The sequence below is a fragment of the Hemiscyllium ocellatum genome, unplaced genomic scaffold, assembly GCF_020745735.1.
Source record: "Hemiscyllium ocellatum isolate sHemOce1 unplaced genomic scaffold, sHemOce1.pat.X.cur. scaffold_1345_pat_ctg1, whole genome shotgun sequence".
Classification (NCBI taxonomy): domain Eukaryota; kingdom Metazoa; phylum Chordata; class Chondrichthyes; order Orectolobiformes; family Hemiscylliidae; genus Hemiscyllium; species Hemiscyllium ocellatum.
The window spans coordinates 78,967-96,275 of NW_026867750.1; the positions used below are offsets into that span (position 1 = coordinate 78,967).

Here is a 17,309-nt window from a genome sequence, read left to right on the forward strand (position 1 = left end):
ATGAATGGACACTGCACAACAATCACCAGCCAGGCGTGTTCCCTCCCAGTCGGGGAACATTACAGGAGTCCAGGACATTCAGCCTTGGATCTTCGGGTGACCATCCTTCAAGGTAGACTTCAGGATAGGCAAAAAAGGAAAGTGTGATAGCCAAGTTCAATACCCATGGAGATGGCCTCAACCAGGACGTTGGGTTCATGTCACACTCCAGGTGACCCCATTCTGTCTCTCACTCACTCACTCTCTCACACACACACCTTCAAGCCAACACAATCACACAGACTCTCTCATACACATGCACTCTCTCAAATGCTCTCTCTCTCTCTCACACATACACCCTCTCACAGACTTATACTCCATTATACTCTCTCACACACATATAATCACTCGGTTTCTCCTGCGCACACACACACACACACACACAAGTTTGTGGGTTGAATTTGTACTTGCAGAATCGCATTTTATTTTGCACAAAAACGCATACATGTAAGATTCTGTAATACCACGATAGAAATAGAATCCGTCTGACCTAACATTGCGACACAGACAGACTTTAGCTTAACACCTTCAATGCATTATCTGATTGAGATGACACCTATTGTTAAAAGCTATCTTGAGAACGTAACTTTTGAAAAGTTCTGGGATTTACAGATGTAGGAATCAAAACTAACATGGTCATTCTAAAAGGTGGTAGAGGTCAGCTGAAGTTGTTTAATATTACATCCCATGACACTGCAATCCTGTTGCTATAAAGTCTGTGTGTTTTGATTCTGCTCCACAACGAACCGATGAAGAAGCAGCGCTTAGAAAACTAGTGATTCCAAATGAACCTGTTGGGCGACAACGTGGCATTGTGTGATTTTTAACTTTGAAAATCTGTCAGTAATGCCAACATCTCCGTACTGCGCATGCTACTCGGTGTCAGCAACGCAGTGCGCATGTTCCATGGTGTCAGCAAAATATTACGCATGCTCACGCAAAAAGCGGAAGCACTCCGTGATCTTGTTTTGATGGACCAATGAGAAGCTCTGGAGGACCGGATGGAGACTGGTCCTCCTGCCAATCACAGCAAACCCATTGTCTGGATGCGGAAGTAGGACCATGAACTTCTGAAGTTGCTGCTGCTGCTGCTCCTCTCTCCCTGAAAGAAGATTGAGCTTCACCCCAGACTGCAACTTCCTTCCTCTCTCCAACATCTGTGAGTACAGCACGCTCTTTTCTCAACCCCTTTTCCATTCCGGGGTTCAGCTGTTGACTTGCAGGAACTGAAGGGAAACGGAGTGAATCCAGGGAGGGGAGAGACTCTGGGAAAGTGAGTCCAGGTCTTTTTTCAATGGAAAATACAGGAGAATTGACATTTCAGGCTCGAGCCTTGCATCAGAAATGATGTGTGAATATACAATAGGGCCTCTGCGTCCTTCTAATCCAGTCAGTGCAAGTTGTCAGACAGGTGCAGCAAGTAGCGAGCAAGGCAAGTGGGATATTGGCAAGAGGAATTGAGTTGAGAAGTGAGGACGCCTTCCTGCAGTTTGGGAGTAATTGAATATCTCCAAGGCTGAGTTCATCTGCTTATTGAACAACAAAGAAGTGATGGTTATGGGGGAAGGCAAGACCAGTACAGATCAGTTACAGAAACAGACCCTTCAGTCCAACTAATCCATGCTGACTATGTTCTCAAACTAAACTGGACCCACCTGCCTGTGTTTAACCTATATCCCTCTGAATCTTTTATATTGGAGTCATAGAGATGTACAGCACAGAAACAGACCCTTCGGTCCAATTTGTCCATGCCTACCAATTATCCTAATCTAGTTTATTTACCAGCCCTGGGCCCATATCCTTCGAACCCCTTCTATTATAGCTGGGTGGGGGGGGGGGGGAGAGAAGAGAAATGGCGATCCTCATGTCCTTTTAAAATCTTTCTCCTCTCTTTCTTTCAAAAATTTGCTGCGTAGACTTGAACCCCCAGCCTAGAGAAAGGATTTTGGCCATTCACCTCATCTATACCCCTCACGATTTTATAATCCTCCTCTGCTCCAGTGGAAAAAATTCCAGCCTATTAACCTGAATGTAGGTATATTCATGGCAGGTCAGGCAGCATCCGAGGAGCAGCCTGACCTGCTGTGTTTTTCCAGCACCACTCTAATCTAGACTCTGGTTTCCAGCATGTGCAGTCCTTGTTTTACCCTTTTACGTAGGTATACTCATATCTACTTATGATCTGTTCAATGCTGGTGCAAACCCGACAGGCGAAATGGCCTATTCCTGCTCCCAATTTGCACACTCCTAGTCCAGGACAGCAAGAGACCATAAAACACAGGAGCAGAAATTAGGCCTCTCAGCCCATCAGGGCTGCTCCACTATCAAGTTCTGGCTGATAAGTTTCTCAATCCCTTTCTCCCTGTAACCCTCGACCCCCTTGATCCTCAAGAACCATCTACCTCCATCTTAAATCTACTCCGTGACCTGGCCTCCACAGCCTTCTGTAGCAATGAATTCCACATATTCACCACTCACCGGCTGAAAATGTTTCACCTTATCTTTGTTCTAAAAGATATTCCTTTTACTCTGATGCTGTGCCCTCAGGTCCTAGACTCTCCTATAAATAGGAACATCTTCCCCTGAACTCTGTCCAGGCCAGTCAGAATTCTGTCTGTTTCAATTAGATCTCCACCTCCCCCGAGTGTGGGCCTGTTAATCAGCATGAACCACACCCTTCAGGATGAGTTACAGCAGGAATTAGGTTCAGCAAAGTCAGAATGGAGGAAGTGTGTGTGGGATGGAGATTCTCAGCTTTTAGGGGATGAGAGAGGAAACAAAGTTCAATACAAATTAGAATTGATCGGTGGGCTGATGGGTCAAGGAGTGGCAGAATGAGTTTAATTTAGATAAATGTGAGGTGTTTCATTTTGTAAGGCAAATCAGGGCACGACTTACATAGTTAAAGGGGAGTGTTGCTAAACAAAGTGTCCTTGCAGGTTCATAATTCCTTGAAAGTGGAATTGCAGGGAGACAGGATAGTGAAGAAGGCATTTGGTACACTTTCCTTTTTGGGTCAGAGCATTGAGTACAGGTGTTGGGAGGTCATGTTAGGCCACTTTTGGAATACTGTGTGCAATTCCAGTTGCCGCCCTCTGGTAGAATGTTGTGAAACTTAAAAGGGTTCAGAAAAGCTTTACAAAGATGTAGGCAGAGTTGGAGGGTTTGAGCGATAGGAAGATGCTGAATACACCAGAGATAATTTCCCTGGAGCATTGGAGGCTGATGGGTGACCTTACAGAAGTTTATAAAGGGTATGGATAGGTTGGATTGCCAAAATCTTTTCCCCATGGTAGGCGACTCCAAACCTAGAGGGCATCGATTTCACGTGAAAGGGGAAAGATCTAAAACGGACCTGAGGGTCAACTTTTTCACACGGGGGTAGTGCATGTTTGGAATGAGCTGTCAGAGGAAGTGGGGAGGCTGCTACAATTACAACGTTTAAAAGGCATCTGGATGGGTATGTGAATAAGAAGGATTTAGAGGGATACAGGCCAAATGCTGGCAAGTGGGATTAGACCAGTTTAGGATATCTGGTCGGCATGGATGAGTTGGACTGAAGGCTGTGTTTCTGTGCTGTATGACTTTAATCATCTTACGTGAAAGCAGAAGTGTTGTTGTGAAGACTGGAGTTTCAGAGCAGCTTTCAAAGATGTTTTGCCTTTACTGGAAGCAGAAGAAGTTACAATGAAACCTTTCATTGGTGAGACAGCAACTGAGTACATGAGTACGTCTAGGATTTTGGTGGAATGTGGGAATTCATTGCACTGTGGGGGTGAGCAGTAAGGACAGTGTGCTGATTGGGGTGCCCAGTGAAGGGCTAGGTGGATTTTTGAGTTAAACTGCTCATTTCTGTCAGCCTCCGATGTTTTGTTTCCAATGCTGTCCATCAGAAGGAGCGGTGAATGAGTAACTGGTCTTGTTAGAAGCCTTACAGTTTTCAGTACTGCAGGAATTGCATTATTTCATCAGCATTGTAAAGGTTACTGGCAGCAGCAGGAGGTATGGGCTGTATTCACTAGAAATGATTAAGCATTTAGATAACATACATACAAGGGGAGGGGGGTCTTGTCTTTTGATTTGCAGAAGGTGGGAGATTCTGGGAGCTGTGATCTAAGGCAAACACAACTGCGGTAAATCATAGAAGTCCTACAGTGTGGAAGCAGGCCAATCAGCCCATCAAGTCCATTCTGACCCCTCCAAAGAGTATCCTGCTCCCGTCCCCATCCCTCGGGGAATCAAGGGTAGTCGGGATAATGCAAGTAAGAGCTGAGATGATGGATAGATCAGCCATGATCTTAATAAATGGTGAAGCAGGCTCAACAGGCCCAATGGCTTACTCCTGCTTCTATTACGATGAAACTATAACCCTGCATTTCCCATTGGCTAACCCACCTAACCTGTACATCCCTGGGCACTATGGGCAATTTAGCAAGGCTAATCCAACTCAAGGTAGATAAGCAATGGAGTGATGTGGAAAATGGACATCAGAGAACAATAGAAAGGAACAAGGAGAATAAACGTACCAGCAATTAAAACTGGATTCAAAAGATTACAAACAATAAAACTAAAAGGTCAGTATTTGACTGTGTGCTTGTTATGAAGGGGTAGAGGTACTGTACCTTTAAGAGAGTTTTAAAAAATCGAGCAGAACAAAGTGTTATAAACAAGATGAGAATGTAATATTTGGTCAACACAAATAGAGCAACTGGGTTGCCATGAGGCACAAACAAATTTAAATTTGGCCAATCAGTTTAAATTTTGCCCCAAAATACCAAAGTCCAATCAAGTTTGAATTAAGTATTTTGATAATATTAACACCAATAAAATGATTTGATGTTTTGGACTATAAAACCGGGCATTTTTATGAGTTTTAATATTCTCTGTTGGACATAAAGAGTAAACTTGTTAATTTTTACTTTAAATATTTACCTTTGGGATAGTTATTTGCCTCTTGAACTTTTACATATTACTGCATGGGGTGAATCATCTCTATATTGCTGGTTTAATTTAGCAGAGGGGGTTACCCCGTGTCGTAATAGCGCTGCAACGTAACAAAAGTGAATGAATTGACTGCTCACATTGAAGAGAATAATTATGATCTGAGACTCCTTACAGAGACATAGCTTCAGGATGACAAGGATTGGATCCTAAATATTGAGGGGAGATGTGGCATTCATGTCGAATGGGAAGCTAGGTAAAGGTAGAGGGTTGACACTGCTAATCAAAGCACTGACCACAGGGCAGTCTGGTGTCGGCTCGGATTTCAGGTCCTGGTTTCTTTGTCCTTGGTTGATCTTCCTGTTCCCACACAGTTGTTGTCTGTTCTCAGCTGTGCTTCATTTCTGCTGAAGCTTTAACCTCCTTTGACACCTTTCGGGACAATAAAACATTCACTCAATCAAAGTCCAACCTACAATCTCCCAGCCTGTAAACCATCCAGACACCGAGTATCATCATACCAGAAAATATAACAAAAAAGGTGAAAAATTAGAATTAAATAGGTGCTTGTGTCTGTTCATTGGCAAGTAAACTAGAAATAGGGGTCTGCTAGGATTCTTGTAGTGCCCTAATTGAAGAATTCTCTCTCCCTTACGTCTAAGTATTAGTACCCAGCTATGATTTATAACAATATTTACATCAACAGAAATGAAGCATCTGTTATGCAATAGACATAGAGATATACAGTATGGAACTAGACTTTTTCTCTCTCTCATGTGCGCGTGCGCGCGCGCGCACACACACACACACACACACACACACACACACACAGGTCTATGGGGTGAATTTGTATTTGCAGATACATTGTGCATTTTTTGAGCAAAATGCAATCTGCAGGCAGACAATACATGGAATATTTTGTAAATTCCACTTTGGAAATAGAACCAGTCTGACTCAAAAACTGGGATACATACAGAATCTGGCCTCACACCTTTAATGCATTGTCTGAGTTGAGTTGTCACCTTTTCTTATATAACCTTAAATTATCTCGAGTAGGTGTCTTTTAAGAAGTTCTGGGATTTACATATTAATGACACCGGCAACTCATTCTAAAAGATGAAAGACTTTACAATCCAGGTTTCTTCAATGTATCATTTCAGTGGCATGACTCTGTAGTGTTTTGCTGTAAACTCAGTGTCTTATGATCTTATAGTCCACAACCACCTGATGAAGGAGCAGCGCTCCAAAAGCTAGTGCTTCCAAATAAATCTGTTGGACTGGTGTCATGTGATTTTTATCTTTGCCCAGGTTAGGGTGGATTGGCCCTGCTAAATTACCCAGAGTGTTCAGGGTTTTGCAGGTTGGGAGAATTGTTAGAAGTGATTTGATTCCACCTTCTCGTGACTGTCTGTGTGAACTTTGGTATGTTCTCCCCCTTCTGTCTGCATGGGTTACCTCTGGGTGCTCCGGTTTCCTCCCACAGTCCAAAGATCTGCAGTTTCGGATGGATCGGCTGTGCTAAAGTGTCCAGGGATGTGCAGGTTAGAGTGGGTTAGCCATGGGGAACTGCAGGGCTGTCGGGTAAGTGGATGAGTCTGGGTGGGATGCTGTGTGGAAGGTCGTTGTGAATTTGATAGGTGAAATGGGCTCTGCAGGGATTATATAATTCTTCTGCTTTAGCCATATGTAGATTGAGAAATGACTGCTGTGGGAGGAGTAGGTTCCAGTTCATGGGACACAGTCCCAGTCGTGGGGAAGATGGGAATTGTGCTGTCTCTCTCCCCACTCACTGCCCCCATCCATTCTCTCTCGCCCTGCAACTTTCTGTCCCCCATTTTCTCTCTCTCTCCCTCATTCTCTTCTTCCATCCTTTGACCCCCGAGTCTTTCCTTTCCGCCCCCACCACCCTCTGTTCCCCCCAGTCTCTCAATGGCCCCCACACTCTGTCACCCTGTCCATTCTGATTCTTTTCCAACCCCCACTAAACTTTCTCATGCCTCGAGCAGTCTTTGATTGCTGTATCATGCTCTTCTCAGAAGATAGAGAGAGAGAATGGTTGGTGATGACACTGCCTGGGAAATGGGGGTGCACAAGAAATGACTAATCTTTCAAATTGAGAATAGCTACAATAATATATTCAGAAACAGCATTAAAGTTTGAACGCATGTTCAATTTTATATTAAGACAAAGCTGCAGCCATCTTTCTCAAACTTGCTTTGAACTATGTGCAGTTGAGGACAGGCTGTTCGGGGTGAATGAGGCTTTTGCCCAAAATGTCAATTTTCCAGCTGCTCGGATGCTGCCTGACCTGCTGTGCTTTTCCAGCACCACACTCTTGACTCTAATCTCCAGCATCTGCAGTACTCACTTTCACCTGTTAGGGGTGAATGGCCGATTCCTAGTCTTGAAAAATTGGCTTCTGTTAGAAGGTGTAGAGGTGTATTCTACCTTTTAAGAGAATTGAAAAGTGAGTAGAACCACCTGATATAGCACCAAGCGTACTGAACAAGGTAACAATTTAACATTTGGTCGAACAGCTCGGTAGCTGGGTTGCCTGGGGACAAAAACATACTCAATTTTGGCCAATAGATTTAAATCTTGCCCCAAAATACTGAATTCCAATCCCCGTGTCTGCATGGGTTTCCTCCGGGTGCTCCAGTTTCCTCCCACAGCCCAAAGATGTGCAGGTCAGGTGAATTGGCCATGCTAAATTGCCCATAGTGTTAGGTGCATTAGTCAGAGGGAAATGGGTCTGGGTGGGTTACTCTTCGGAGGGTCAGTGTGGACTGGTTGGGCCGAAGGGTCTGGTTCCGCACTGTAGGGAATTTAATCTAATCTAATAACACCAATGAAATGATTTGATGCTTTGGAGTATAAAATCAAAAAAAAATTGAACAGTTGCAGGAGAACTGCCAAAAGACCAACAAATGTAGGCTGCTAGTGAGAACTCTCTGAGAGGTACCTGTCCAGATAAGGAGTTTGCACAGAAAAAAAAACATTGACACCGACCTGGAAAGCAAATATACAGAGGAAGATACAAAGAGAAGATTTAAAAGCTGGCTGGTTTTGAAGTTTGAATCTTTCGGTAAATCTTAATCAGGGGTTTTCATTGGACTGGTATCATACAGGGGAAAGTAGAAGATAGGTTAGAGAAAGGAGTTGTAAATAGTTGTTAATTAATTATTCTCCATTAGACTTAAAGAAATAAAGTTGTTAATTTTAACTTTAAATACTGACCTTTGGGAATAGTTTCTTGGTTCTTGAATTTTCACAGATTACTGCAAGGGTTAAACCTTCTCTATGTTGCTGGTTTAAATTAGGTGGGGGAGATTGCACCCAGTGTTGTAAAATTTGGGGGCTTTCGCCCGAGATTTGAACTGGTTTAGACAGATTTGAATAGATTTGGGAGTACGAAAAGTCCCAGCAGATTTAAACACTTGCAAGTTAGTGCCCTAGATCATTAAATAAAACTTTAAATAGTGACTTGGAAACAGTTCCTTACCTCTTGAATTTTCACATTTGCACATGGGGTAAATCTTTTTTTGCTTTTAAATTAGTGGGGGGAGTGCAGTCCGTGTCATAACAGTTCTGACTATGTAGAAATAGAATCATGGAGTAGTGGATCATGGAAACAAGCTGTTTGTTCTGTGCCAATCGGATATCCTAGATTAATCAGGACACATTTGCCAGCTCTTGGCCCATATCCCTCCAAACCTTCCTGTTCATATACCCATCCAGATGCCTGTTGAATATTGTAATTGTACCAGCCTCCACCACTTCCTCTGGGAGCTCATTCAATCCACGCACCACCCACTGCGTGAAATAGTTGCCCTTTAGGTCCCTTTTAATCCTTTCCCTTGTCACCCTAATATAAATCAATTGCTGCTTCTTCTGAACAGGCTCAGTGGTTAGCACTGCTGCCTTATAACGCTAGGGACCCGGGTTTGATCCCAGTCTCTGGTAACTGTCTGAGTGGAGTCTGCATGGGATTCCTTTGGGTGCTCCGGTTTCTTCCCACAATCCAAAGATGTACAGGTTTGGAAAGAGTATTTCTTGACGGGAATTAACTTTCACACTTCTTTTCTACTCCTTAGGTCCCTTTTAAATCTTTCCCCTCTCACCTTCAACCTATGCCCTCCAGTTTGGGAGTCCCCTACCCTGAGGAAAAGATGGGTAGTCAAATAAAATGCAAAAGGAATAAAATGTCAAGCCGCAGGATAAATATAAAACGTCACTCCAGCCTTTCTTGTCTCTGATTGTCATTTGGGTACAAAATCTGTCAGTAACACCAGCAACTTCACACAGCACCTTGCGCGTGCTCCTCGGTGACAACACACACTGCGCATGTCCGCCGGTGTCAGCAAAACCTGTGCGTGCTCCTAACTGTCCGCGGTAACTGCGCATGCTCTTCTTTTGTTGGGCCAATAGGAAGTCCTGGAGGACCGGAAAGAGCGTGGTCCTCCTGCTAATCAGAGACCCCCCTATTGTGTCTATCTCTCGCGCTCAATCACAATTTATGGAGGGGACAGATTCTGGAAAAGTTGGGCCAGGTCTGTGTCTCAGTTGGCAACCTCATGGAAAATGCAGGGCCACGATGTGAAGTGATAGCATTCCCTTGCGGGGCGGGGGAAGCAGAAAGGAGATGCATTGTTTAAATGGTGAGAAATTGGGATGTGGAGAAAATGAGGACTGCAAATGCTGGAGATCAGAGTCAAAAAGTGTGGTGCTCGAAAAGCACAGCAGATGAGGCAGCATCCGAGGAGCAGTAGAGTCAGCGTTACAGGCTTGAGCCCTTCATCAGGAATGTGTATAAAGGGGCCTCAGCGTCCTTCCATACTAGTCAATGCCAGTTGTCAGACAGGCGCAGCAAGCAATGAGCAAGTCAAGTGGTATATTAGCAAGAGGAATTGAGTTCAGAAGTGGGGAGTCTTCCTGCAGTTATGGGATCATTGAATATATTCAAGGCTGAGTTCATCTGATTTTGGAACAACAAAGAAGTGGATATTTATGGGGGAAGGTAAGAAAATAGTTTTCAGGCCATTTCAGAACAGTCACCGAGTCAAACAGCACAGAAACAGTCCCTTCAGTCCAACTACTCCATGCTATGTTCTCAAACTAATCTAATCCCACCTGCCAGTGTTTGGCCTATATCCCTCTGTCACAAAGCTGGTCCTTCTCGAGGATGCTGTGTCCTTGGTTTTTTTTCAGAGGGGTGGTAAAAAGACCCGGGCTCCGAAGCGACTGGTTTAGTACAGAGATGAAAAACGGTATTGGGAGGCATTTTTGGTCAGATATGAACAGATGAGACTTGAGGCCAAAGCTTTTATGTTTTAGAAGTGACCTGTACAATGAAAGGGGAGTGGTCAGTCCTGAAAGCTGAAGTCTCGTTTGGGTGAGTTAAACAGTGGACTGTGTGGAGAAAGGCTGCTAGCACTGTCTCCTTCCGCCCTTCTAACTTCAACTGTAAGCCTCTGTTTCAGTTTTACTTTAAGGGTGTTTTTTTGGTACTGTTGTGTACAAGCATTACGAAGAGTGTTAAGAGTTTCTCCACAGCTTGTACTTTATTAAGTAAAGTTTGGTTGTTCACAGAAGTTGGCGTATTGCAGTGTAAGAAGCTCAAGCAAAAGAACTTAACAAAGGAACCTAAGGGATAAGTCTTTCATGCAGAAAGTGGCGTGTTTAAGGAAAGAGCTGTCAGAGTAGGTGGTGGCTGCTGGCACAATTATGACATGAAAAGGCATCTGGATGGGTATACGATTAGGAAGGGTTTAGACAATATGGTCCAAATGCTGGCAAATCGGCCGAGATTAGGTTAGGTTATCTAGTTGGCACGGATGAATTAGACCGAAGGGTCTGTTTCTGTGCTACATATCTCTGAGATGCTGCCTAACCTGCTGTGCTTTGACCAGCAACACATTTGCAGACATATCTCTATCGCTCTGACTTGCCACGAACACTTGCCACATCTATATGTTCAGTTTCTCTCTGGTGTCAGTGTAAATGCCTTGATGTCTCATTCTTAACCGGACTGGCAGTAATGACTTTTGTAATCTTTTCTTACAGACTATCTGAAGACAAAAGTTTCAAAGTCAACAGATAAAGGGCTTATGCCCAAAATGTTGATTCTTCTGCTTCTCTGATGCTGCTTGCCTTGCTGCGCTTTTCCAGCGACGCATTTTTTGATTCTGACTCTCCAGCGTCTCCAGTCCTCACTTTCACATCAATGTCTGACAGTCACTCAGTCCATCAGGACCGCAACAATTTTCAACTGATTCTGTGAGAAGGAGCAACGCGTTCTCTTTGGTTCCTGTTTGAGTACGGGGGGACTGGTTGAAAGACTCTACTGTTGCAGCGCAGTGTGTGTGGAGCCTGAAACAACTCTACTGCGTGGAAAGAGGAATTCATTGCGGGATTGTACACGTGTGTGTGTGTGTGTGTGTGTGTGCAGCTGAAGCTTCAGCCATGGAGAAACCTGAGGAAACACGCCCCGTTGAGAAACCATGGAAGTGTGGTGACTGTGGGAAGGGCTTCCGTGTCCCACCTGTCCTAGCGGCTCATCAGTGCAATCACACTGGGGAGAGGCCGTTCTCCTGCCCCGAGCAGGCGAAGGGCTTTACTTGCTCCTGTGTCCTGCTGGCCCACCAGCAAATACAGACTGGTGAGAGGACGTTTTACTGCTCCATGTGCGGGAAAGGGTTCACTTGGGTGGACAACTTCCAGACCCACCAGCGATTCCACGCAGGGGAGAGGCTCTTCAGTTGCCATGAGTGTGGGAAAGCCTTCAGCAATTCCTCCGACCTGCTGAAGCACCGGCGAGTCCACACGGGGGAGAGGCCATTCAGCTGCCCCGAATGCGGGAAGGCCTTCAGCGACTCCTCCAACCTGCTGAGGCACCGGCGGGTCCACACGGGGGAGAGGCCCTTCAGCTGCCCAGAGTGTGGGAAGGCCTTCAGCAATTCCTCCAACCTGCTGGCCCATCAGCAGGTCCACACAGGGGAGAGGCCCTTCAGCTGCCCAGAATGCGGAAAGGCCTTCAGTAAATCCTCCAACCTGCTGGCCCATCAGCGGGTTCACACGGGTGAGAGGCCCTTCAGCTGCTCAGAGTGCGGGAAGGCCTTCAGCAATTCCTCCGACCTGCTGAGACATCGGCGAATCCACACGGGGGAGAGGCCTTTCGCCTGCCCAGAGTGTGGTAAGGCCTTCAGCAATTCCTCTGACCTGTTATCCCACCGGCGGGTCCATACCAGGGAAAGGCCATTCAGCTGCCCCGAGTGCGGGAAGGGGTTCACCCGCTCCTCCAAACTGCTGGCCCACCAATGGGTCCACACCGGGGAGAGGCCGTTTGCCTGCCCCGACTGCGGGCGGAGGTTCACATTGTCCTGCAACTTGCGGAGGCACCAGCAGGGGCACAAGTGCATCCAACAATCAGATTCCACCAGTGATGCTGCAGTGGGTCACCCCCAAAGCTGAACCTCCTGCCTATTCTGACAGTGGGTGCAGTGGGCTTTTGTTGTTTTGTGCTGGACTCACCCTCTTTTCCCCCCCCCCCTAACACCACCTCCCAAGCCCACCTATGTGGCTCAGGGGTGGCATGGTGACTCAGTGGTTAGTACCACTACCTCATGATGTTGACCTGGGTTCAATTGCATCCTCAGGGTGACAGTCTGTGTGTAGCTTTCACAATGCCCCCCACATCTGTAGGGGTTACCTCTGAGTGCTCTGGTTTCCTTCCCCTGGTCTAAAGGTGTGCAGGTTAGGATGGATTGGCCCATCTAAATTGTCCCATAGTGTTCAGGGATGTGCAGGTGTGGTGCATTAGTTGGGGTAAATGTAGAGGAATAGGGATAGGGGAATGGGTCTGGCTGGGTTACTCTGCAGAGGGCCAGTGTGGACTTGTTGGGCCAAAGGACCTGTTTCCATAATGTAGGGAATCTAATCTTCAAAAAAATTCCTCCAAGCGATACTGATAAAATATGCCGAGTTGGACAAAGTATCCCATCAAGTTTGAGACAAACCCAGAGTTGAAGAAGTCGGAAGTCACACAACACCATGTTACAGTGCGAAAGGTTTATTTGAAATCACAAGCTTTAGGAGCATTGCTCTTTCATGAGTGCTGCTCCTTCATCAGGTGCCGTGTGACTTCTGACCTTGTCCACCCCAATTCAACACCAGCACCTCTGCATCACAGTTGACAAATGAGATTGGATTTTATTCGGCCTGATTTAGTGAAATGTTCATTTGGAAACTCAAAACTGTCGGACCTACAAAGAGACGCGAATCATAGAGTCCTACAGCAGGAAACAGGCCCTTCTGCCCAACATGGTCCATGCTGACCAAACTGTCCATCAACACTCAGCCCATTTCCCTGCACTTGGCCCATTTCCTTTCATACCTTTCCAATCCACGTATTTGTCCAAATGCCTTTTAAATGTTGTTAATGTACCCACCTCAACCACTTCCGCTGGCATCTCATTCCATATGTGTACCACCGTCTGTGTAAAAACAAAAGTTGCCCCTCACATTCCCTGTTATTCTTTTTCCTCTAACCTTAAACTGATGCCCGCTAGCCCTCACTTCCCCAACCCGGGGTAAAAGTGAGTGCATTCACCCCCTCCATGCGTCTCACGATCTCTTCACTTCTCTAAGGGCCTCTCTCAGTCTCTAATGCTCTAAATAAAAATATCTTAGCTTGTCTAACCTCTCCCTTTTACACAGACCCTTGAGTCCTGGCAACATCCTTGTATATGTCTTCAGCACTCTTCCAAGTTTAATAACATATTTGTTATAGACACTGCCCTGTCTACCTATTTTGTTGGAAATATAGGACCTAATCCAAACAGGATAATCTGGCTGATGGGACAGGAAACCACTTCCTTTCTTGAGAGACAGTCTCCTGGAGAGAACTGGCTGGCTGACTGAGTCCACACATTTGCCTAAGGTGGTGCTCGAAACCTTTATCATCTTTGGGATGGATCCCCATTCATTCAGTGCTTTGGAGTCATGCAGCCTGGAACAGACCCTTCAAACCAGCCAGTCCATGATCCCCAACTAAACCCGTGCCACCCATCTGCTCCTGGCCTGTTAACAGTTTGTTAATAGTTTTGTTCATTTGTTCACCGTGAGAGTTGGATAAATAAATTGCTGATTTTAAAGTGTTGGGGATTTACTCTTATCACTAGAACAAGTTACACCACTTTTCATGCTAATTTTACAGATTATTGGGTGACACGCTCCTCTGGGTGTTTCTGTTTGAGAAAGGTGGTGCTGTCAGCCTTCGCTTTATAAGGGTATTGACGTGATGTACTGCTGAATGCAATGGAGTCAACATGAATCCCAGCCTCTCACTGTGGTTGTGGGTGAATCGCCTTAATTTGGCTCTTAACTCAGAAACTGCACACAATAAACTGCTGAAACAATCACTTACACTTTATTGTATGTAGCAACCAAAAATAAAACTCCTCAAGTAACCAAGTTCAACCTCACTCACAACTTGGCTATCACCCAATTGATGGCAGAATTTAACTGAGTTTCCACCGACAGTATCTGTCTCTGGAAGTGTCCAGGGATTCACTGCAGTGTTGTTCTTCCAAGTACTGCTGCCCCGTGTATAAATGTTGATGAATATCGGGAAGAGGGGGGAAGGGAAACCGTTCCTGCATTTTCATGATTTCTCCATGGTGCAGGTGTCCTCGTATTTCTCCAGGTTCAACAATCAGTTGAAACTCGTTCACACTTACAGCATAGGTGTGGTGTTACTGGTGAACCCTCTGATAATTGAAGGACTTCATTCAGTCTGTAAAGCATGTTCCAGTCACTACTCTGGTGTGTGAGTATGTGAGACTCTGAGTTTCCAGTCACACTGACATTTAAAACCTAACAAAGCAGACAGACCTTCTCCCCTTTGTTTTCAAGGCCATCAATATCCAAGTCCTGGTGAATCAAGCAACTGTCAGACTTCGATGTGATGTTTGGTCTGAGATTTCTGCCTCCAAATTCTTCTCTTGTAATATTCCTGTGGAAAGAGATGACAAAGGTCATCGCTGTCAGTCCACAATAGAAAATCAAAACACACAATTCTCGTTTCTGTGGAACATTTTTTCCTCTCTTAGTACCCAAGATCTTTGTGCTGATCTATATGTAAATGTATACAGCAGGGTAATGTGGTGGATTGCATTCTCCATGAAGAGTTCACTCAAGTTGCTGAATGGACATCTATCATGCTGTACTGACGTTCTTATTGAAGATATACAATATTATGAGCCCTGAAACAACTGCAAATCAGGCTTTTAGAGCCACAAACATTCCTTCAAATATGGAACATAAAGCCCAGACTTATCTGTCTTATATTAACACATGGTTGTCTTACATTTCCAGAAGACTCAGATTTAAGTTTCAAGTGTGACTTTTTGTAAAAGAAGCCATCTTTTGGACTCCTTCCATACCATACTGACTCTATTACTAGAAATACATCCATATTACACCAGGATTCATGGATCAGTGACGTGAGGCTTATCTTTACCCTCGTATAATTTTCTGTTGCATAAATGTTTTGACGAATGCCAGTCATGAGTCAGAGACATAAAACACAGAAACAAATCCTTCAATCTAACTTGTCCATGCCGACCGGATATCCAAAATTAGTCTAGTTCCATTTGCCATCACTTAGTCCATATCCCTCTAAACCCTTCCTTTTCACATACCCATCCAGATGCCTCCACCACTTCCTCTGGCAGCTCATTCCATACACACATCACCCTCTGCAAAAAAAGGTTGACTGCAAGGTCCCTTTTAAATTTTTCCCCTCTTGCCCTAAACCTATGCCCTCTAGTTCTGCACTCCCCCTATCCCAAGGAAAAGACCTTGTCTATTCACCCCATCCACACCCCTCAAGTTTTTATAAACCTCTTTAAAAAACACACACTCAGCCTGCGATGCTCTATGGAAAACAGGCCCACCTTATTCAGCCTCTCCTTGTGGTTCAAACCCTCTTACCCTGGCAACAGCCTTGTGAATCTTTTCTGAATCCTTTCAAGTTTCACAACATCCTACCTATAGGAGGGAGACCAGAATTGCACACAATATTCTCGAAGAAGCCGACTGAAACTGACTTTTGCAGAATCTGCTCCCTGCTTGGATTCACACTCTCTGCCTCCCGTTGTTGCAAGTGAACAGTTCTTTCCCGCTTCTCTCTCTTCCAGGATAAGGAATGGAAAGGGGGAGAATTGCTTCATTCCCAGATTTTGCCCAGAAGAGCCCTCCTATTGTCTGAATGCACAAGTTGGACCATGAGCTTCTAAAGCTACTGCTGCTCCCCTCTTTTTCTGAATGAAGATTGAGCTTCACCTTTCCTCTGTCCAAACATCTGTGAGCACAGCACATTTTTGTTGAAGTAAGGCATCTTTCCTGAATGTTACAATTAAAGGGATGTCTTCCCCCTAATACTCAAAGGGATGGTAAGTCAGAGAAGGACCATGCCTTGTATTGTGTGGCATGTGTGACAGTTGCAACAGGATGTCCCAACTCCTATGCTCAATTCAAAGTTTGTGAGAAGATTTGTAGCTCGGGTGCTTGTTGTTGTAGTTCTGTTCGCCGAGCTGAATTTGTGTTGCAAACGTTTCATCCCCTGTCTAGGTGACATCTTCAGTGTGAAGCGCTTCTGTGATGTTTCCTCCGGCATTTATAGTGGTTTGTCTCTGCCGCTTCTGGTTGTCAGTTCCAACTGTCCGCTGCAGTGGCCGGTATATTGGGTCCAGGTCAATGTGTTTGTTGATAGAATCTGTGGATGGGTGCCATGCCAGAGAACAGCCAGGGAACTCCTAGAGGTATGGCCTCTAAGCATTTTTCCAGCACCACATTTTTCAACTCTGGATCTGGGACAAGGTGTGTGGTGTGGAGGTGGGTGGAGGGGAGGGGAAATAAGGAAACTGGTGAAATCTACATTGATCCTATGTAGTTAGTGGGTCCCAAGGCAGAAGACAAGATTGTGGGTGGCACGGCAGTTAGTACTGCTGTCTCGCAGCGCCTGAGAGCTGGGTTCAGTTCCCGACTCAGGCGACTGACTGTGTGGAGTTTCCGCGTTCTTCCCGTGTCTACGTGGGTTTCCTCCTGGTGCTCCAGTTTCCTCCCACATTCCAAAGATGTGCGGGATGAATTGGCTATGCTAAATTGCCCGTAGTGTTAGGTTAGGGGTATGGGTGGGTTGCACTTCGGTGGGTCGGTGTGGACTTGTTGGGCCAAAGGGCCTGTTTCCACACTGTAAGTAATCTAATCTAAATGTTCTTCCTACAAGCGTTAGGTAGCTAGAACTTGGAGGGGGTGGCAGCAGAGTA

The 17,309-nt window shown here is 45.3% G+C and overlaps 1 protein-coding gene across 2 annotated transcripts; it reads left to right on the top strand.

Moving 5' to 3' along the window:
• The first annotated feature begins 1,119 nt into the window (after positions 1-1,119).
• LOC132809818 (zinc finger protein 239-like) lies at positions 1,120-14,132 on the top strand. 2 transcript variants are annotated; one of them, XM_060822590.1, is made up of 2 exons: positions 1,120-1,198; positions 11,044-14,132. In XM_060822590.1, the coding sequence occupies exon 2, from the start codon at positions 11,443-11,445 to the stop codon at positions 12,448-12,450; it is 1,008 nt and encodes a 335-aa protein (XP_060678573.1). In that variant the 5' UTR covers positions 1,120-1,198; positions 11,044-11,442; the 3' UTR covers positions 12,451-14,132. The 2 variants fall into 2 exon arrangements, with proteins under 2 accessions (XP_060678573.1, XP_060678574.1); XM_060822591.1 differs by lacking the exon at positions 1,120-1,198 and adding an exon at positions 9,881-9,997.
• Positions 14,133-17,309: the final 3,177 nt, after the last annotated feature.

What these genes read in the sequence shown, in the direction of transcription:
- LOC132809818 (XM_060822590.1), top strand. Translation starts at nt 11,443, where the DNA reads ATGGAGAAACCTGAGGAAACACGCCCCGTTGAGAAACCATGGAAGTGT.